The 23035-nt window shown below is 36.4% G+C and overlaps 1 protein-coding gene across 15 annotated transcripts in view; it reads right to left on the reverse strand.

Moving 5' to 3' along the window:
• UBR5 (ubiquitin protein ligase E3 component n-recognin 5) overlaps positions 1-23035 on the reverse strand; it is an 85588-nt gene that overhangs the window by 21787 nt on the left and 40766 nt on the right. For 10 of the 15 annotated variants that reach the window (XM_017806386.1, XM_017806389.1, XM_017806388.1 and 7 more), the window contains 20 exons: positions 22442-22559; positions 21438-21622; positions 20542-20651; positions 18848-18960; positions 13081-13224; positions 12872-12983; positions 12513-12667; positions 11516-11713; positions 10214-10424; positions 9564-9608; positions 6098-6224; positions 4552-4703; positions 4078-4173; positions 3522-3645; positions 3098-3195; positions 2137-2285; positions 1614-1705; positions 534-680; positions 320-438; positions 97-223 (listed from right to left, as the gene is read on the reverse strand). In XM_017806386.1, coding sequence (XP_017661875.1) covers positions 97-223; positions 320-438; positions 534-680; positions 1614-1705; positions 2137-2285; positions 3098-3195; positions 3522-3645; positions 4078-4173; positions 4552-4703; positions 6098-6224; positions 9564-9608; positions 10214-10424; positions 11516-11713; positions 12513-12667; positions 12872-12983; positions 13081-13224; positions 18848-18960; positions 20542-20651; positions 21438-21622; positions 22442-22559 — 2622 coding nt within the window. The remainder of the gene's footprint in view (positions 1-96; positions 224-319; positions 439-533; positions 681-1613; positions 1706-2136; positions 2286-3097; positions 3196-3521; positions 3646-4077; positions 4174-4551; positions 4704-6097; positions 6225-9563; positions 9609-10213; positions 10425-11515; positions 11714-12512; positions 12668-12871; positions 12984-13080; positions 13225-18847; positions 18961-20541; positions 20652-21437; positions 21623-22441; positions 22560-23035) is intronic. The other 5 variants (XM_017806385.1, XM_017806384.1, XM_017806382.1 and 2 more) reach the window with 3 other exon arrangements.

Below are 23035 nucleotides of genomic sequence, written 5' to 3' on the forward strand. Positions count from 1 at the left end.
GGAAAAAACAAAAAGAAAGGAAATAAATTTATGTAAGTCAGCAGGTCTCAAATATCAGATTAAACTTTACAATGACAACTATGTGTAAATACACACGGGTCTTTATTTTCCTGGGAGCCAAACATGATCATGGACTTCAGTGCATTCCAGTCCTGCAAAACACGTTCCAAAGCAAGCTGGGCAAAACGAGGAGGTTCTAAATCATGATCAGGCATATCAGAATCTAAAAAAAACCAAACCAAAACAAAAAAAAAATCAATATAAGAAAGAGGTACTGAAATATGGAATTTGCCATTTATTTCACTGAAATGGCTCTTACCTTCAGGATTTGCAGTTTTACGATTACGATCTTCCCTAATTCTAGGTGGTCTGTACTGGCAATGTTCTACAGTTTGCCTGGCAACTGTCTGTACTAAAAACAACAGCAGATGTTCTCCCCTGCAATGAAAAAATTATTAGTAGCAGTATGATATACCACATATTTAAAAAGAATAAATTTTTTTCTGCCCTAGCCATTGCAGATATGAACTTACCTGCTATTTGGCATGGTGACAAGATTTGTGGTGGTAAGGAGGCGGTAAAGGAGATCAAGGCGAGCAGACTTCTGTCCAGCAATTAGTGTTTTACACTTGCACTTCTCCCAGCAATCGCAGTAGGCCGTTGGAGATGTTCGTTTGAGCCTACAAGAAATGGAAAAGGTGAGGTGCAACTCTGTTCAGTAATATATCCATCTTCTCTGAACAAGCTGAGGGGGGTTAAGTGTACACCTTAAGATTCCTGCTGGAGTTTGTTTCTTACAGTAGCAAGATGACAAAACCTAGCTTAAAGGAGAAACAGAGTCTATATGTGGCAGCACTTGACATTTGCTATTCATGTTTCTTACACTCATTTAAGAGGGCAGTTTCACTACAGAACTTTTCATAGTTCCTTAGTAAAACTCATCCAAGACAATTTATTCTTCTCTAAAATAGCCTCCACCCAAGAAAGTTAAGTTGGAAATGCTCATGACATGCAGTAAAATCTCAGTAATTGTTACAGTGCTGAGAATATCTTTATAATTGTATCTTATTGTAGCTTATTATAGCGAGGATACTAATGCTATAAGATTCACAGCCTGTAACAGCAGCACAAAACATCTGCAGCTTTGAAGTTTTAGGCCAGGTTGATCTGACACTTCTTGATTGCTTGCTCATTTTTCCCTTTATTACAGTTATCTTAAGAGATTAATATGCTACACTTCTTTAAGAAAATTCACAAGAATGATCAGTCATCAGGATTCACTGGCTCCAGAAAACTCCTGGAAGCACCCAAAATCAAAACAGTATTATTTAGATACAATATTCTTAGAACATTAGGCACTTTGTGGGTGTCAGAATTACTCATTTATTCTCAATTCTAAAAAGTGAAAAGTAGAAGACTGCTTCAGGTTACTCTTTTAATTCTGACTCATAAAATAAATCTTAGAGTAGAATTAAAAGAAGGCATTTGAAGTATTAATCTTCTTTGTCTAAGACTGGAACACTTTGGACAAGGAAAAAACTTATTAACTATCAGTAAACAAAGGAAACAACAAAATATTGCTTTAATTGTAAGAAACAGAACACAGTACTTACTTGCAGTCATGCCCTTTGTGACAGACCCTTGCACATTCTGTGCAACAACAAAGTGATTCCAATAGGCCACATGTTCGGCATTCAAATATATCCTAAAAAAAAGTTACCAAAAATATTGTGCATAGTTTTCTTCCTACTTGCAATCTCACAGTATTTCAGGATACAATAACATTGCACTTATTCAAACTGATGTCTTCGCTTAGAAGGAGGTCAGTTCTAGAGAGTGAACCTTTGTTGTGAGTTAGTGTTCAGTGTTTTTAAAGAGCTGTGTCCATCCAACTTCTTGCCAAAGTTAAGCAGAGGGGGGTAAAGCCACACCCATTAATAGCCATGTTCTGAGGAACTTAATCAGCTTTGAAAGTATAAAGGAATTCAGGGAGGCAGTAACTACACCAGACGTAAAAGTCACAGTAATTTAAACAATGCAATTAATAATTTAAGAGTCGGATTAGTAGACTAACACAATACATGATCGAAACATATTCATATTTACTTTAAAAGAAAAAAAACCACCCAAACTTACTTGGTTTATATGTTCTGCACCAGTCCAGGTAAAACTGCATGTATCATTACAACACAACACATACAAAGGAGAATCATCTGGATTTGTACCAGAAGGACAAACCATTCCCATGAACACATCATCTTCTTTTTCACTGGAAGCTGCTTCAGCTAAAACAATCAATATAACACCGGTGTTAAAAACAACACCCCAAAAATAACCAAAACCTACCAACAGAATCCATACCCAGCAGATGTTTGCCATTACAAAATCTCATACAGAATTAGAAGTTTAAATAAAATCTGTTACAGCTTTTTGAGAAAACTTTCTGATTGTCACATTATTTCTTATAGAAGCTGCTGAAAACCCCTAACTGAAAAACGCAACTATGAGCTCTTCCCTAGTTTTAAATTCACTGATACGTTAATCAATTCTATCAATTCAGTGAACCACCATTTCGAAGGATTATGGACAATATTCTTAAAAGGAATGTCCTTATACCACACACAGTCCTATAGAACTGTGGTGTGACAATGTCAAATCCACTTAAGTTTCTCCCTAAGTTCAATTTCACATATTTCTCTCAAACAATTAAATATCAACATTGAAAAATAGATAAAAAACATTTGTTTGTATAAGTTTTTTCAGGAACAGGATCTAGCTTGGCATATTGCTTTATCATATCAGGTTTTTTTCAATTCAAAGAAATAAATTCCAGGTGATACCTTGGTGCTACCAAAAAATAGTACCTTAATCCACTGGTTTGAATATCAATGAAATGCTGAAAAGACTATAAAGAACACAAAAGCAATAATACTCAAGAAATCTATTGTAATATACACACTAAAGAGGAAGATACTCCATAACAGCAAAATGTCCAAAACATGAAGCAATATACAGTTTTAATAATGATTCTGCATACATGTTAAACTTCAGAAAACTTTAGGAAACCACATGCTAATAATTACTGAAACTGTTGTACCTTTGGCAATTTTCTGTGCAGTTTCTAGAATTGTAATTGCAGCAGGATATGCCCGGCCACTAACTGCTGACATAAACGGTGTCATGCCTCTTGCATCCCTAGGGAAAAAACCAACAGACAAGTTAAAACACTGAATTTTTTTGTTATAACAGGCAATGTAGGACACAAATATAGGAAAACTTTGCACTGCTAATCTTGTGCAAACAGAAAAGCCACAGAGTGAATAAGCACTCTTATTTGTTTTACTTCTGTGAAACAGACCTATTTTTAAAGGATGGCAGGACACAAATACAGTTGATATTCTAACTCCCATCATTTTAACTAACAGGTTTTTAAATAAGCTTTTTAAAAAGGCTTCTACATAATATATTTCAGATGATATAACGTTACAAAGGAGAGCAAGAATTCATATGAAAATCCTTACTTAGCTGACAGCAATTCTCGTAGATAAGGTTGCAGAACAACACTATCACACAGCAATTTCAGTATGAAATGAGCATTTGCCTTCCGATCCTTTGATTCTACTACAGATGGTTCGGTAGAAGGACCTGTAATGAGAAAAAAAAAAATTGAAGAGAAACAGTTTTTCCTCAAAAAATTACTACCTGTTAAAAGTAAATAATTCAATGATTCACTGGGGTGATTAATTAGTAGCTTGACTACTCAGTGCTTTCAGCAATACTTCACTGAAGTACTGTAAATTTCGGTTCCAAATTACATTCTGAAATACACAGAGCAATCCCAATTTCATACTGATTACCACGGCTTTACATATTTTTCATTCCCCAGGTAAAAATAAATTTTTACATAAAACATAACATGGTGCTTCATTTACTTTCTGCACACTTGTGAAATTCTGCTTCAATCCAATCTTCATCTGATAAGAGCCATTTTCATATGCAGAAAGTCTGTGCAAGCAAAGACAGCTTTTGAGATAATTTTCCTTCTAAAGCATAATTAAATAAGCAGTATGTCCTCACCTGGTATTGTGGAGGTGCTAGGTCCTTGGCCGGTGCCAGTCGCTGCTGTGGTAAGAGATCCCACAGCGGGGGCCAGGATAAAATCAATGTCACCATCTTTCAGTAAACAGAACAGCAGGATGTATATCAATACATAAAAACATCCCTAACAACATGCTCTTGCTGCAGTGTCTAACACACTGCAGGTTTTCTGTATTTAACTGGTACTCTTTCCTACAAACGGCCACATTCCTAGATCAGTAATGTAACTCAGCATTACAAAGAGCACTTGCCAGAAGTTTGACACCAGTGTTAGAAAGACACAAACTGGATTTGAAAACAGTTGTTAAGTCTTCAGTAAACTCTTAAAGTTACCTCAATGGCATTAGACAGACTTCAGAGTGAGACTAAAATAAGTTGTTCACCTTAATAGCCATCAGTTCCTCGATCAACTCTCTCCTTCTACAGTATAATGTGATACATGAGCAGACTTACCTGGATCCATTGCAGGAGGATCTGGAACCCAGCTGGGAGGAGCAATTGGTGGAGAAACCGGGTCCTGGTGATCACTGGATGAAGCACCAGCTTCATGTCTGCCCAATCCAGCAGCTCTCAAGGATCTTCTCATCATTTCCCTTAATCTCAAACTGAATACAAAACCAAGGCAAAAATACTCTCATTTTCATTTATAATTAGAACATTTTAAAACAGAATTTCATACTGGGAAAGGAAACCATTTTATTTCAGCATAAAGTAGAACTACCCTAGAGGTATTTTTCATTACCATATTCATCTTGCTGCAATAGAATATAATGGCCTTGGAAGAACAGTCAGCCAGCAATGCATCAAGACAGATTTGAGCCCAGAATGCATCCCTAGTCACCACAGCACTGCCTCTTGTAGGTAGCAGCTGGTGGGCATTATCACCACTATTTGACATTCCTTTCACCCTAAGTTCACTGCAAAGGGTGTTAAGCTTGTGCAAGGATTTGCTCTTGTTGCTACTGCTTTTTAAAATCTAACTACAAGAGGTTAATGAAGGAATAAAAAAATAGGTCTTGAAAAAACTTATTTTCAGAGGAGTTATTTGTTTATTTAACACAAAAGTACTACTTCACTGAGGACAGTCAGTAAACAATTTCAAGAAATTCTCTATCATCTTACTAGAGGAAAAGGTGTAGGAATAGGTGGTGGTGTTGGGTTTTTTTAATAAGTACTTCCTCTTAAGATTAATGTCTCCTAAGCACGTCAGAAGGAAGCTTCAACCCTTACCCTTATCCTCCATATCAAAAAGATCATGGTGATGAGGACTGTAGCTTGGGAAGGATTAAGGCATCACTTTATGTCAGTTGCTCTGAATAGAGAGCTAAGTAAAAGAATTGTACTATGCTCTCAGCCAGAGTTCACTGAACTGACTAGAACTCAGTACAGATACTGTCAAATTCCCTCCAAGTGAGCACCACTCAGTTCCATCACAAAAAGAGGAAGAACATAAATGTCATCAGAAATTACAATTCTGTCAGGGTCAGAAACATCCTTTAGAGCACCCTCGATACAAAGGACTCTCGCTATGACAATGATTGCTTAGGATAAAAAGAATCAACTTAAGTTCTTCCCCACTGGTGTTGGTCTCAGTATTTATCTGCATAAATACTTCTCTCAGAAATTCTCTTAAAACAAGCCTGGGCACCCGTACAATACTTCCATGATACTTAATATTCCTTGGTAAAGAACACTAGAGCTTAACCTCAAATTCCCTCTCCCCACAAAAAGGAGCATTTTCACTTCACAACTGAGGAGACAAAGCACCAATCCCAGAAAACAGAATTAATTTAGAAATATCCCACCATTATTTCTCACACCAGAAAAAGCTTAAATAAAACCCACTAGAGTTGCAGTTTGGTGCTTGAAGAAGTGAAATCCAACTTAAGGCTAGTAGTAGAGCCCATTCTTAAACTAAAAGGAAAGAATTAATAACAGATTGGTAATTAATATGGAAATTAGCATACAGAAAACAAGAAGAAAGCACTACTGCATTTACCTTCTGCTGCTTGATGATCCTGCCCTATTTCCTGGACCATTACTTGACACAACAGAGATTGCATTTGCAATAGCTTCCACAGCTGAGAGCCTTTCAGCAAATGTATTCCTTTCAGAGCGCTCTGCTTCTGAAAAATCAAGAAAAGTGTCAGTGCTAAAATTTCACTTGGGAAAATTATAAGAAAGGAGTATAAAATATGAAATGTCACTAGTCAGAAAATGTTCCCTGTATTTTATTTTATTTTTTTTTTTACATTTAGAGGGACAGAACTTAACAATGATTCTGACTGGGTTTGGTTTATAAAAGGCCATTAAGGAAGTAAATTCGAGGCACCCAAGCTCCAGTAGAAGCTTTCAGTTTTCAGTATCAGGAGACAAGGACCTAACATGTAGCTGGTTCTAGATACTTGTTGAGTCGAGGCTTCAAAAACAATGACAACAACAACAACAACAACAACAACAACAAAAACAACCAAACCAAACAAAAAAATCAACCAACCAACCAACCAAAAAACCCAGACCACTATGAGAAAACAAGCATACAAACCACACTTCACAATGAGCATCCATGAACAACAATGCAAAGTTGTAGGCTTGTACCATACACACTGTACATACAAACATGCTTCGGAAAAACCCCCTGATGGTTATGAGTATAATAAGGCAGCACAGTTTGCATGAGAAAGAATGAGCATTTCTTCTAACATCTACAACCCTAAGCACAGTAACACCTAAAGGTTTTATTCATAACGAGGACTCAATTGTGTCAAGTGCAATACAAAAAAAAAGGCAAAAGCTTCATTGTACAGTTACAATACAGCTTGAAGCAACCACCTGAATCAAAGACCTAATGTAGATTTATTTATCTGCAAGATAAATACACAGATAAAGCAGTAAAGTCAGATGTATAAGGTTTGCACAGAGTAACAGTCATTGCTTCTTTAGGAACTACTGACAATTAAAGATCGCATAACCACTACACAGCAAATTGAAATGAATCACTAGCACCATGGATCCAGAAACAACTGAAAGAGAAGTCACTTTCAGCACAACACAGGCCAGGAAAGGGATAATTTTCCTTTCAGTGGAGTGAAGGACAATTTTTGGTACAAACTAGAAGGAAAAGCTGTATTTCTGAACACAGAAAAATATTTCCTTAAAGTGACTCTGATAATTCTTTCAGGACACGTTTCAAAGATGCTAGGGCTAGTGCTCACCTTCCACTTAAAGACTTTTCCAACTGGCAGTCATCTTATACACTTATTTTCACACTGACAGCACTAAGACCTAGAGAATTCCTTTTTTTTTTTTTAAACAGGAAAGTGTCATTAATACCTGTCATTCAAAGAATGAAAAAGACAAACCAGTGGTGTTTGTCAGCTTTTACTGTATGTTTATTCTTTAGATCTTTCTAGTCATCACAACCTGAAGGAGCAAAGATCTTAGATTTTGCTTGTTCACAAGCATGTGCAGGCTTCTTAGACAAAAATCACCAACTACCCACAGCAGACGACCAAGCACTTACAGAATACTGTTCATGTGCCCCTGGCTCTACACAAGTTGACCTGTAGCTGACAATGAATTGCCACTGTATTTGTGCTGTACTCCTTTCTCAGATCCACTAGTTCTCCTAACTCATGACCCATCACTTAGTACTTCTGGACCCCTCACGCAGCAAATCACAGCTCTTGACAGTGATCTCTCCAGCAATACAACCATTCTCTGCAACAGGTTTCACTTGTTCTGGTGAAAGTAAAGTGTAACTGAATTTTCGCTGTTCCCCTTACACAGTTCATTTTTGGAGACCCATCAACTGTAAATGCTTTGGCCCTAATGGTAATTTGCTGTTCTGTTGGCTAATTAAATCTGTCCCAATTCCCCTCAGTTTTCATGTGTTCAGTGATGTTGGCTGAAATTCACATCATAACTCTTCAATGATTTCACATGCTTTGGACACTTCTTTTGGACACGTTTCTTCCAAGATCTTTTCTATTGGCAAGACTGAGGACATACCAAAACATAGAAACAGAGCAGCCTTCCCCCAGCTTTGTATATCTGGGGCCACTTTTCCTGCAATTCATTTACCCAACATTGCAGGAGCTATGGTAAAACTAGGCACAGGATCTGAGAGAAAAGGCGAAAAAAAGCTTATCCCTGCCCTCAAAATTTCCTGCCAATTAGGGAAGAATCTAAATAAAGAAGAGCGAAGAATCTCAGGCAGGTACTAGCTGGGAAGGGGTACTATGTTCTGAAATTGTTAAGAAACATCACATCTGTAGTCTGGAATTGAAGCCTTTACTCACAAATCAAACTTCTCTTATGGTTTAAGAGATGGCCATATAACTCTCAGACAGTAACATTAGTCACCACTGGCCTCCACATGATGCAACAAAAATAAGCTTGCCCTAATACCCATCACTAACAGTTACAGTAGAAGCTAAATGTGACCTGAATCTAAAGATATTAATCCCCTTCAAGAACAAGTTTTATGAGGGGAAAGAGAGAGGCAGAGGAGTGTTACAAGTCTATCAGGTTCATGTTTTTCATTTTTCATAAAGTTAAATTACATCCAAATGAAGTTACTGGAAAAAAACCGTCAAGGTTGCAAAGACAAGCACTCAAATTAGGAAAAGTCAGATTAAGTTTGCCTATGCATCCTCATTTCAAATTCGTTGTGTGCTTACAGTAAACCAATCTTCAGTTACACAGTTGGGGTTTGTTTATTTTGGGTTGTTTTTTTGTTTTGAATTTTTTTGTCACTCCACCCACCCTGCCCCAGGCAACAAGACCCCTGCCTCAATCAGTGCACAGGATGGACGACACACTAAAGATGAAGGGTTATACAATGAGCAAGCTGTTTATGCCTTATTTGCTGCAACATTTGGAAGGGGTGAGTAAGGCAGCAACAGCTTGACAAGGAGAGGGAGAAACATTGTCTTGTGTTTAATGCCACTGAACATCACTCTGGAGAACTGGAACCTATTTCTGCCACATCTAACAGCACACAGAACTTTGCAAAACAAGTTTATACAGATGATTGTGATACATTTTACTAATTTCTCGACACCTAAAAGGTGTCTGACTCACAGAAATAATTAATATTCACGAATCAACTAAAACTACTATTATACAGCTCTAGAATAAAGTGTTTTGAAATTATACCTTTTCAAAAAAATGAGATCAGGCCCTAGGCTTCTCAAACAAAACCCTCAAAATTAGTTAATACTTTGAATATAGAAAAACTTCAAGCAAGAGATGAGAAAGCTGCAGCATTACCCCCATTCTACAAATAGGGATATGAGGAACAATTAAGGTCTATAAATGACTAAAATTCAATGACATCACCATACAAAAATCCCACAAGGAAGTTCATTCATTATTCAGTGCAGGGTTTGTATGGTGTGCAATAGTAAGGAATGGGGCCACACACTGAATGATGAGGATAAAAAGAAATATTGAATAGCTACCCATTCGGTGAGCACCGTCCATCTTGTGCACTGAATGAGGTAGTCCTGTGGAAAAAATAGTATGATGGTGTAATTAAAGACCATTTCACAATGCATACCCATGTATAGCACATGGGTAAACTTAATTCTGGCATTTCCTAATTTTTGAGTGCTTGACTTAGCAACCTTTTTCTGTTAACATGCTTTTTACATATCAGTATTTAATAGATTTTTTAAATGGTGTCAGTAACTGGCATTAATAAGTCATTCTTTCACATTTCTTGCTACATGTCAATGGCAAGTAGCATTTCTTATTGGAGGCATTAACATACACTATAGCACTTGAAAAATATTAAATACTGTTTCTCATAAAAGTTTATTAGTGATATAATGGGGATACTAGTGATATAACAGTAGAAAAATACTTTCTTCATCTAAAATTAACATGTGAATGTCAAAAGTTTGTCTTTTATAATCAATCAACTTTTGAATTCTTATAAAACCTTATGAGAGCGATAAAAATGTCTCAGCACCTTTGAAAGGCTAGGACACATTTTAGGTGCTAAATTATAATATACCCAAATATGAAGAGAGCAACCTTTATTTCAGATTTCTTGAAAATGTATAAAAAGTTTATCTTCAGTATATTTTCATGATATTGTTGAGCTCACCCTCTTCCTCTTTTGTTTCTTTGTTGCTGGTTGGAAAGCATACAGATACACAAGCATGCAGAATATTACGGTTTCCGTCACATCTATGGCCAAGGAACGTCTGCAGCATTTGTGGATTCTGATCCAAAACAACTGCTTGTTCAAGATTCATCAGGTATTGTCTGCAAGCTTCATAGTCACATCGAAGAATGTGCTGCATTAATGTTTGTTTCTGTACTCAAAAGAACAAAATATTTTAGAAATGAAAGTACAAACAGCAGGCATATAACCAACCTTCATACATACTTCTAAGTTTCCATTTTTGAAGTTAATAGAAAAGTCTTTATCTAGGATAATGGCTGGAAGTCAGTGCAGGAACCGTTGGAAATATGCATGATCTCAACTATAGCACTGTTAAAAACAACTGCATGCATTCAGGTACAGACAAGCGAAAGGAACAGAGAGGCTTAAGCAGCAGAAGCTGTGAGGCTCACAAAAGCATTCCTTTGGCTTCACAGCTGGATTCCTAAGGTAGCTTACTTCTATTTCATGGCTACATGTAACATGGGGAAAGTGGTACCATGGAAAAAACCTAAGGGGGCTACATGAACTAGCTCTTACATATTTCTTTTTAAACAAGTGATATATGCACTGAGAAGTGAATGATTAGAAGTGTTGAAGGTCTGGGAGGTTCACCCCATATATAACGAGCTTTTCCACAATTATGGAGTAGTACTACACTGTGCAATCCATCTCAGTCTAACAGGTACACAGCACCTCGGGGTGGCAGCAGAGCACACGGCAGATCTAACCACAGAGCCCCAAATCACTGAGGAGTTTTTACAAGTATGACATAGAGGCTTTACAGGCGATTCAAGTGAAAAAACCTTCGCTTGACTCTCACAGTTTCCTAGTGTATGGTCCAAATATATGATTAAAAAAAAAAAAGCAACTTAAAATGTATTGCATTCTCAAGAAAACACGTTGCTGGATCCCTCAGAAAAACTGTGCACCCATGAGACAAATAAGACTGTACAGTTTTGGTAGACATTTTAAAATGGTAATCATTTTAAAATCAATGCCTGAAAGAAACTTACTAATTAAAATCCTGATACAGAAATCATGCACCCCAAAATGGATCTTTCAGTTTACTTGGTAAACATGTTTGTGTTTTCATGTTTTTAAGAGAATCTTCTGCTGAAAGTAGCTTGTTCGAAACAGCAAAAATACAAAGCAATATCTAAACACAAAACTGCTGTAAGCATAACTTTTTAACACCAAAGGGAAAAAACCACATAATTGGGTAGTAAAGAAAATATTTACCTCGACAGCCATAATGATAATAGCAGCTTTCTTTTTGATGGTCGAGTTAGCAGGAAGATTTGTTAAGGAATGAACACCCATTCCAAGACTACTAATAGGTGGAAGATCAAGCCAGTCAGGGTCTCGTATTCCACCCATACAATCTTTTGCCATTGGATAGATTGTACCATTTCCATCTCTAAGAATAATAGGTGATTCCTACATTTGGGAAAAAAAGGTTTTATCAATAAGTCTCCATAGTTTATAAATATTATCCTTCCAAAAAGGGCCAGTTCTTCTTGACTGTCAACAATGACAAGTTTACCTAAGATCCTCATTTATGTCATTGTCTCCTATCATTACAAGTGATCCAGCGTAAGATACAAGATTCCCCTTTGCAAATACCCAAATGTGCTTAATATAGTAAATACTATTAAAAGTATCTTTCTCATCATATACATACATTATGAAATGTTACCAGTGAAATGTATAGTACCTATACTTTCAGCTTACTTAAATGCTCCAAATAAATTTAAATACATTGAAATTCAAATTCAGTTATTTTGACAAAAATGTTTCTTTCAATTATCCTAAACGAAGTATATTGTGTTTGTGCAAGAGTTGCACAAAACCTTAATATATATTTTTAATGTCAAATACAGGTTTTTTTTCTGTTAATACTTCCATTTATTATCAAGAGTGGATCTTTATCTGATCCAGTTCCAAAACATAGCTAGATAACAAGCTTACACTAACCCAGGAACCATTCTGTCAAGTTTTTCCCCCTTTTTTTACATTCAAGGTAGAATCTGAGTGAGATGTGCTTAGGTGAATTGATTGCTATTCCCCTTGTGCCTTCAGAATATTAATGGCAGCATCAAGTCTTTCAGAACCTGTCTGAAAAACTATTTCTCTGCCAGACTTCAGAAAAGCCTTACAGAAGGCTGTACCATCTCATTCAAAGATGATGGAAGTGAATTGCAGTGAGGTTAAATGACTGAGACAGAAAACCACAAACCTGTCCAGCTGTAAAAATAGCAACACTTCTCTCATTCTGACCCAGGAATGCAATGCTGCTGGTAGGGAAATTATTTTCCTGTTCAGCCTTTCCTGTGGCGAGGTCAAATATGCAGTATCGAACCCAGTTCCCAGTTTTCAGCACAGCATGCACTCCTTCAAAAACACACCAAGAAAAAAGTTAGTGTCTTACTGATGGCATCCAGTAAAAGAACTTCTAACTAACGCACTTTCAAGGAATTACTAATATCAATGGAAACAACTGTGCATGTTCTTTTGACAGTAGGTGTTTTCCACTAGGACAAGAGACAGATAATAAATAATAAACAGAACTGGACTTATGGGGTAAGTCCTACTTACCTTTTGAATCTACATTTACTGCTAGGATCTCTGTTTTTTCAGGAATACACAGCTTTTTAGGTGTCCTTTGGAAACAGTCAGGAACTTTTGGAGTTCCACCAGTTTTTACAACCTGAAAACATACGTAAAATTTTACACAGCAATTAAGCACACACAGTGCTGACATTTCAAAATACTGATTGCTTCCTCAGTGTTTTACAAACACATACCTGCAGTTCATCTATTCTGAGCAGCCTACAGTCTTGGAGAAGAGAAGAAGGATCGGGATCTGAATTAGAACTGCTCTGACAGTTTGCATTACTGGAGGTGCCCGGAAATTTCACAGCAACGTATGCACCATCCACTTTTAGCACCTACAGGCAGAACACATTGCACTTCTATCAAAAGCTTTGAACAGAATCTGATTTGCTTCAAAATAAACCAGACCTTTAACAGGAAAAGAAAACCATTTACCATTTAAATTACCATTGTTAAATTCTACAGCTCTTGGTCAGTAGCCTTGTTATTTTGCTAAAATTACTGAAATATTAAAAACTTGGATTTCTTATTGACTTCATAAGCACCCTGAATCAGATCAAAGGTCCCTCCATTTCAACATCCTACATCCAACAGGAACCAACATCAACTGACTAGAAAAGCTCCTACTGATACTCCCAGCTTCCGCCTTCTGTAAACAGCAGGACAACTTCATGTTTAATAGCCTGGATAGATCCTTCTCTTACTAATTTGTCCAATCACATTTGGAAATAAACACCATCCTTGTGGCGATGAAGCCGAAAAATTAATTAACCAAAAAAAAAAAAAAACAAATTTAAAGACAAAAAAAAAAAAAAAAAATACACTGAGCATCTTAGCTCTTATACTACAAGACAAAGGAAATACCTTGGTTTTGGTTGGATACTTGTTGGCCCCCTGAGACTTTTTAAAGCCTCTGTCACAGAGTCTTAGTGCTCCTTCCTCAAGAGGAATGTGTATAGTGGAAAAAAGAACTGTTGGTTTATGGTCTATTACCTGTTCTGTACACTCAATGATAAAGTTCTCCGCTCAGTCCTTAGGACTGAAGGATACAGACAAGTCTATCCAGACATTCTTCATGCATCTGTGTCTTTCTCTGGCCCCCAAGGAAATGGAAGTTATTCAACCCCACATTCACACAGTCATTTCTAAGACTGTAAGCCTCTCCAAAGAGTTGCTACCATGTATATCTAATCAGAACTGTCAAAACAGGCTTCCTTGATATAGAAACTTCTTATGCTATCAACAAACAACAAGGCCCTTCGAGTTTCCAGGTGAGACCGTAATTTTCTAAAAAGGAAAACAAAGCTAAGAAAGAAGGGAATGAGGGAAGGATTTACAGTGTTTTAATTTTGAATAGAAATAAGAACTTTGTGTGCTCTCTGTCTTGATCAAAACTAGATATAAGCAACCATCAATCTTGATTAGGCCCTAATTTCAGTAGTGTCTACAGAGAAAGTGCTTACCAAGCAATATTGAAGACCTAAATGTAATCAACTTTATCTAAAAACGCCCCAACAAAAGAAAACATCTCTCAGATTTTCAATACACTGTAATAAAAATTCAGGCATTTCCATGTTTTCTCCCAATTTCTTTATCTAAGTGCATCCTCTCAAGTGCACTAGAGAAAATGATATATTGACAAACATTAAAGCATTAGCAGATTTTTTGTTACAAAAATTACTGTAGATAGGCACAGCTCTTGCTCCTCACATGCTGAAACTTCTCTCTAGAAGCAGAATTACTAGTTCTAGTGGTAGAGCATCACTAATGGTTGTAAGAATACTACTCAAAAATTGCAAAATTCAGACCAGTCACACATTCACAAGCATTAACTGTCATCTGGACTATAAAAAGACAGATTTCTATTGAGATTGGAACACTAAACAAAAGCTGTGATTTAGTCATAAAATTTATTCAATGAAAATTTGGATGTTTTTAAGATAATCAGACTAATTTACAAGCCTGAAATTGCATGCCAATGGTGCAACCACAGCTTCTAGACAACATGTAGCATCTTTTTTTTTTTTTTAATGACTAAATGTTCCTACAACAGCTTTGTACATTTGGGCTGCTTTCTGAAAGAAACACACCTTAAGAAAAGGCACAATTCCCAAATATTTAACATATCCTATCTCCATAACTGAAAGTTTTTTCCAACATGCTTTCTGGCTGCTCTTAGTGTTATCAACTACATCACTTCTCACATCACTTTCGATGTATTCAATGAAATGCTGGCAGCTTTTAAAGTGCTGGAACTCTTTGGTGACTCTTTCAGAGTCCACATGGCAAATTTTTTTTTTTCTTTCTCATTCAAGAAGAAAATCATGTATCTTTATAAACTGATTTGGCTGAGAAGATATTCACAGCATTTGAAGATTCTTCAAAGGGTAACTCAAATCAGTTCTTTAGTTTAAGTTACTACTACTACTAGGCTACCACTGTTGACTGTTACACAGAAAGAAAATAAAACTATCCATTGATGTAGCGAGCAAGGAGCTTGAGTGAAGCACTTGACAGCAACTGTACACAGAAAGCCCCAAAGTAGAAATGTGGTATAATGAGCTGGCAGCAAACAAGGTAAATATGCAACAAACATTCCTCTTTAATTGAAATTATATAAGTCTGAGATAATTGAAAAACTCATTAACAAAAATAAAATGCAAAAGCTTAAAGGATTTAGATGCTTTAGCTTCCAGAACTAAGGTACTTACACTGTTGATACTGCTGATGCAGAAGTTTCACCAATTAGAAACAAGCATTTTACAGAACTACATATACAGTGTTTGCCTTATTAGGCCTTAATTAAAAGAATGGAATCGAATGAAAAAAGCAAGCAACAACAAGGAAGTTTAAAGATTTTTTTTCTAAAAGCAGAATACCTTTTTAGTGCATTTTCAACTAGAGGATAATAAGATCCAATCTTGCCTTTTAATGGAAGAAGAAAAATGATCTGACAAACTGAAAGATGAACATAGTTGTTATCTCCTTTACCCTTACCATCAACCTACTGCCACACTCCTTGACACCACAATGCCACAGGTAATCGTAGAATCTTTCCCTCTCCAGAACCACCACATTCCCTCTCAAGACACAGCAGCAGAAGACCAGAGAAAATATACTTTTTATTTCTTATCCAATCTCCTTGTTGGAATTGGAAGAAATTTTAACATCACAGAAAAGGCTTCTACCTCTACTCGCAAAGTACAATGAGCACTTTCAAAGAAATACTGGGATAATTTGTAAAATATTCAACTTTGAAGGATTAAAACCAGACTCCTAATAGGGACTGGCTAACTCTTCTGGGACAATAACCAGCCTGACCTCTTTCAATTTATCATTCTCATTGCAAGGCTTCAATCTCAGACAGAAATTAAAAAAAAAAAAAAAATTCAAGTGACTGACTGAAATAATGCAATAGAAAGTATAGGTTAAAGAACAAACTACTCAATCCAAATTAATGTTTCACAAAATACCTAGGAGCTGATAAGCTTTCTGGGCATAGGAACTGCAAAACTGGTAACACACAGGAGTCTCACCTGCTTGAGGATAACTTTGATGACCAGAAGCAGTTTGGGGAGACCTTGGTCACTGCCAGTGGAAAGCCTCAAACCAAAATGAACCGCAGCTGCCAAAGAAAAAAGCAGCTCCAACTCAGGTTCCCTACCCCTCTGTTCTAACAGGGGTTCCAGACACCATCTAAGCCATTTCAGAAAAGAGATGAAGAAGCTAATGTGGTTAAGCAGAATATCCCAAAGTGCATGGGATTGACAAAAAAAGCTTCTATTCCTCTGATACCAGTGAGCTGTAAAAAAGGCTTATTTCAGTCCATATCTTTTCTAAATGACACTGAAAGACTCCATCAGACCTCTCACTAACACGGACAAGAGACAAGTGCCAAGCTTTTTCATTCCATCAGTCTTCCATTAGGTGGACAATCTTGTAATGACTACCTTCTCCATCTAATGACAGACTTGGAGGAATAAAGGCTTAGTTTTGTTCCAAGCCATAAAGGATTTAAATTGAAACAAGACTGGAAGGTAATAAATTCCAAGGAGTAAGATGACTAAACACAAGAGTACATCTAGCAGACATGCTTTCTTAATTTCTTTCAAGACTACCCCAATCTAACAACTTTTGTACTCTCTGGTCATTTGCTGCTTTGGCATTGTATGTAATACACACTTACAAAGTGTGTGTAAAATGCTGGTTGTAAGATCTACTGGTATCGATGATCACAAGCACTCAGGGGAGAGCTGTTACATAATCAATAAGTGCCCAGAGTGAAACAGGCATATTAGAAGTTGACACCAACTACGTGCCCACCATTGTACAAACAGAACATAGCAGGGGGCTTGGAAGGATTACAATCAATCAGTTTTTAGAGACATCATGAAGTTGCTGTGTGTATCTGAAAGCACAGGGATGTAAATTTTGTAAAAACAAAACTATTTCAGGAACACAGGCTGAGCATCAGTAAATTTGAAACTTTTTTCTATCTCTAAATTCCACCTCCTGAAGACTAAGTGAAAATTCTTTTATACCCTTGTCATAAACTGTATTTCTTTCTTTAACCTGGACACCACCAGGCAAAATTCGTTATGATTTTATCTGCTGGATTTGATCTAAACACTAAAGTGTTACAAAACTGTAAAAGGAAAAACATGAATGACACTATACATCACTGGAACAGAACAGCATGCTTTATGAACTAAAAAAAGCATCTTTGCCAATAGACTCAGCAATAGTAACAGAAGACAGACCACTTACTCGTTTTAGCAATTTAATGAAAATATTAACATAAAAATTCACGGTCATCTATATTTATGATAGTAGTTCTTGATGCAAAGCACAGATACCTTTGCAACTATACACAGAAACAGGAGAACAGTCTCTGCCCTGAAAATCCTGGGGTCTAAAACAGGAAGGACAGATAAGGACAAGAGGAACTTCCCCAAAGCTGGTATCAGAGGAAACAATGGTTTCAGTGACTTCAACTAGCTCTCAAAACTTCATTTTTTTTTTGAACTTTCAATGGATTAAGTTGCTCCATGCTCCCTTCTGCAGAAATGATCTAAACATGATAATGAAAATTCATTGCAGGCCTCCTCCTTTCCAAGATACTGCTCAAGGCAAATCTTTCTTACACTGCTGCACAAGTAAACCTATTAGGGATGCAAGTAAATATAACTCTTACTAAACCCAACTGCCTTCTGTTGGACAGTTATTTCTCTTCTGGTAACTTTTTTTTTCATTTTCTGTTAATCAAATAGAAAGCAGCCCAATCATTTCCTCTTGTGGAAAACCTTTATTGGCTTTCTTGTTGCTCTTATTTTTGAAAAGCATACCAGAGAACTGTCTAGAGGCCCTAATCTCCCCTAACATGGCACAACAATGCAAAAGGAGAAATTAAGTATTTTCCTCTATAGGACTCCGAGTCACAGCAAAGGTTTATTAGAGAGAAAATGAAAAAAATTACAAGGACTAAACAGATTTTCCGCAGTAATAAATCAAATAACTTTATAGTCGTATTAAGGAAGCATGTCATTTCTAATCAAAATATTTCTGTTCTTTGGTCGCCAGAACATGAGATTCACCCAAACATTCCACCATGTGTGTGTAAAAGTCAGTCACAACAGGTGAAACTCTTTGCAGTCTCACTGGACATATGGGAGCTATTGCTCAATACACCAGAAATAATATTTCGGATAAAACCACATCTGCTTTTCTTACTGTTGTGGTTCAACTTAAAGTACCAGAATGTTACTGTTTAAGATTCAGCATGTTTTGTTCACAACACATCCATTCTACTATTATCACTGCTTTATGGACAAATTAAAATGCAACAAAAGTCATACTCATGAGAAATACTCTTAAGCATCTCCAAAAGTATGATTATCTAAAAGAAAAAACTTCTTTTCTCCTCCCCAAATACAGTGGGACAGTGCATTTTAGACAAACCTTGCCGACGGGAACATTCTTAACATCTTCCACAAACACAACTTCCCTCAGAGACCACTGTTCTTCATTCACTTTCTCCTCCTCTTTTGGGGCAGGAGTAGATCGTCGTCGCTCTGAGACAAAAAAGTTATTACCAAAAAGAAAGACTTTAGAGATTTAATCAAAGTATCAAAATGCAAAGTTCAGTAAAATACCAAACTTTTCCCCGCAAAATATTATCAAATCTAGAAATCAACAAGAGATTAAGAGATTAAGAGATTAAGAGACACCTAACAGTGTATCATGTAATTTTCATGTTTTTCTAAGCACTCAGAACTAATAAAGTCTATATGATAAAGAAAGCAATTGTTAAGGGCATTTAAGCAAAGTAATTAGAGTAAAATAATTTTTTTAATTTTTAAATTTTAAGTAATGCAATAATACGAATACAATAAAATTAAAATACAAGAAACAAGCCCTGCTTTCAAAGGGCTCAGATACTGTAAGTAAAACATCTGACACTGTAAGACCCTTCATTCAGCCCTGCTGCAGTGCTTTATATCAACCTTACAAAAAGTCTGCTTGTCTACCACATATGGATTATTTTGTAAACTTCTAGAAGAATAGCAAATGAAGGAGAAAATAGCCATTTGGGCAAATAGCAATTGCAATACAGTTAGATTCACTGCAAAGACATTATCTGAACTGTTAACTGTAGTATACTCAGAATCAAATTTAAATACATAACATGGCTAAATTAACACTGACAAGAACCTTTAATCTTCTGCATTGAGTATAGTGTAACTAATACTATAAACACATTTGAAATAAGAAGCAGAGAACTTCCAAGCTAATTGCACAGTTAACTTCAAACGCTAGTTCAAAATCCTAAGCAAAGTTGGAGCCAGTGAAAAATTACAGTCGAATGAACTGCAAAAAAGATCAGCAGTAAAAGACTAATAGTAAAATTAATTAGTACTGAAGATCTGAACATACAAGATTCTCAGTCACTGCACGAGGCCATTTAAGTCTTGAAGTGAACATATCTTAAAACTGCAGTATGTGAACAATAAGAAGGAAAAGAGGTAGAGAGAAGATTTCTTCAAATGATGGCACTGTAATTAACACTTTAAAAATGTATGTGTTTAAATGGAGAGAAAAAATACTTAAGGAGTCCAGTAACATGAATTCTGATGTAGCCTTTCAGGTTTTTAAACACAACTTGCACTACGAAACTTCTCTGCTTTTGTATGTTAGTAAAGAATGCCTAATTTTAGACATTTTTTGTAAGAGATGACAAACAACCGCTTCATGCATTGAAATTCAACTGCAAGGCAAGCTGTGCAACAACAGCTTAATCTTAAAAGGAGTTTTCCAAAACAAGTTCAAATTCTGGGCTGTAAAGAAACTCATTATCACATGGCAATTAAACATGAACAGCTTTATCTTAAGACTTCCTCTCACCTGCTGAAAAATACTTATGCTTGCACAGATACACCTGATATCAAGTAGTCACTGCTTATACTAATATATTCAAATTTAACACTGACAATTCACTGATTATCCAAAATCTATTACAAAAGCCTTACTCTGTATTGTAGACTGAAAGACTGAAGGATTCTGAAATTAGCACAGAATCATTGTAGAACTGCTTTTTATGGAAACTTCTTATCTACACAAATATTTTATGTTACTCTGAGCTAAACATCACTTACTATATGGCATTGATGCACTGCTTGCTATTGAAGATGCATCACTACAAGTGGAAGCCGGGGATGGTGGAGGACCCATCTCAGTTTTCACTGGTTCCTGTTTGCTTTCAGGTCTAGAATAAAAGGTAGTACTTAGAATAAAGAAAGAAAAAACTGAAAACTTTTTCTTGACAATAGACAAAGTGTCAGTGTATCCCAGCCACACTCCTTTAATAATACCTTAATGAAACAACTCCTCACTTGCAAACAATCATTCTAACTGACAAGGCTATAAATCTTGATGTTGGGAACAGTACAATGCTGCTTAATCAGAGATTAGCTTTTTAGTATTAACTGAGCATAGATAAAATATTACATAAAATAAACATGATGAGTTTCATTTGAAGACAGGAAGAATTATTAGCTTTATACAGCAACCTGAAACTCCAGAACTGCTAAATGTTTACAAGCTTTACTTGAAATTGTTTAAATGTGTTTTAAGAAACATTTAAATAGCAATTGTCAACCTTTTTTTTTTTTTTTTCCCCAAACTATGGAGGGGCTGAAACAGATTTGCTAATCTCATGAAGGGCTGGAAAACAGTTGGTTCCAGTTTCAGCTACTAAAATATAAAGTCTTGAAAACTTTATGAAATACTGTAGGCAAGTCTCCATTTGATATTCCTTCTGTATTTCACATGTCCATAGTGGTTTCACATAACTGAGACACCTTCCCTGCAGTGAGCATTTCTGTACATTTAGCAGTTTACAAGGAACGCAGTCTCTTATAAAGAAGGCAAAAACTTCAAAATTATAAAAACCTGACCTTCCTTCTTTTCAATTTTTAATCACTCACCAATTCATGAGAACATCAAATAAATGTTCTCTGTGTGTGTGCATGTGTGTGTTCTCCACACTTACTTTGCTTCAGTAGTTTTGCTGGCTTTCTCCATGTTTTTCAAGCTCTCGGGGGACCGAAGCTGAAATCGACAGCTGTCGTTCATGTTCCAAACAGATTCCATTAACACACCCACTTTAGGAATTCCAGCACTGATTGAAAAAGCAACTGCTCCAGCATGATAGAGAGGGTTATTTCTTAAACACACCTACAGACAGAAGCATTTATCTATGAGAACAATGGATTATACTGAGGGAAATCGTATGTGCATGCATTTTTTCTTGGTGGAATATGTAGTAGTCAAAACAGAAAATTTATGGAATTAAGTGAAGAGGAAGGTCAGCAAGATGTACGGAAAAAGAGGCTGTCGTGCAATTCACAGCTGAAAGCAGTGAAGCTGTTTAATATATATTGAGTTGTTCAACCACAAAAGGAAAATTAATCCGGCAACAGACTCATCCCAATGTCCATTAGAATGGATTTGGAATCAAAAGAAATGTGCTCCCTGGGAAGGAGCTGCTTTGTCTTATATTAGATGTAGTACTAATCAAAGAAAAGTTCTACACCTCTATATCAGTTACTAGCCTTTCTGGTAAAGGCTTCAAACTAAGGTCTATCCTACTGCATAAGTAAATCCAACCAAGACATTAATACTGCAGGCACTTAAATGCCAAATCATTTACAACCCTGTGTGTTCTATCAAGAATTGTATTTCTACAGTTACTTTCACTCAAAATGCAGAACCAGTAGGTAAGTTAAAACAGAAGTACTTTGGATGAGTACAGCTTGTTCTTCCATGTGTGCAGCAATAATCAGACTTGTAAAACAATAAAAACACTAACAAGACACATCCATTTACAGCCATATAATTAAAACATACTATTTTAATTCCATATTATTGATACCACTTTTTTGCATAAGAAGAACAGAACCTAATTCATTTTGTTGTGGGTTTTTTTTTTTAAGAGGAGGTTGTAAGTTCATCATACAGCAGATTAAAAATGCTACTGCTGAGAGCTGCACTTGCCTGGGTTCCAACAGTTATGTTTGGCATAGAGGAGATACCAGCACTGGACTTGGGCTTCTTATTTTTTGCTCTGGCCTTTTCTAGCATTTTCTTCCTTTGGCTGAAAGGAACTACACCCCTGTGGAAAAATGCATATTATTTAAAGAAAGGCTATGAAAGAAAAGCTTTGTTCAGAACTTCAAACAGTTTATTCCTTCTGCTTAATCACGATAAAACATGCAAGTGTCTGTGCCACCTTCTCCAAAATCTCAAAGCACTGTAGAAATGTCATCTTTTTCTATATTGACCCCCACCTTCCAAATTCATCTCAACTGGCCAATTTATTAGCAGGAGAAGAGGCAGAGCACACTGGTTATTTCAAATGGCTTTCCTTCCATCTGAAGTGCTGCAAGACCTCTGTCCCAAAGTGGTAAGCTCCAGTCACAGCCTCCAAGTCATGGGTTGTCTCTCCAAATCTTTCCCACAACTAGTGATAATTCTCAGAATTTGCAGTCACTGGGGAACAAGATAAGCTTTTTTGTTTCTAAATTCTAAAAACCTCTCTCTCTGGGGATGCGGCTGAAGGAGTCTTAAGACTCTTACAACAGACTTCTG

Source organism: Lepidothrix coronata, unplaced genomic scaffold (assembly GCF_001604755.1).
Source record: "Lepidothrix coronata isolate B3197 unplaced genomic scaffold, Lepidothrix_coronata-1.0 Scaffold15, whole genome shotgun sequence".
NCBI lineage: Eukaryota > Metazoa > Chordata > Aves > Passeriformes > Pipridae > Lepidothrix > Lepidothrix coronata.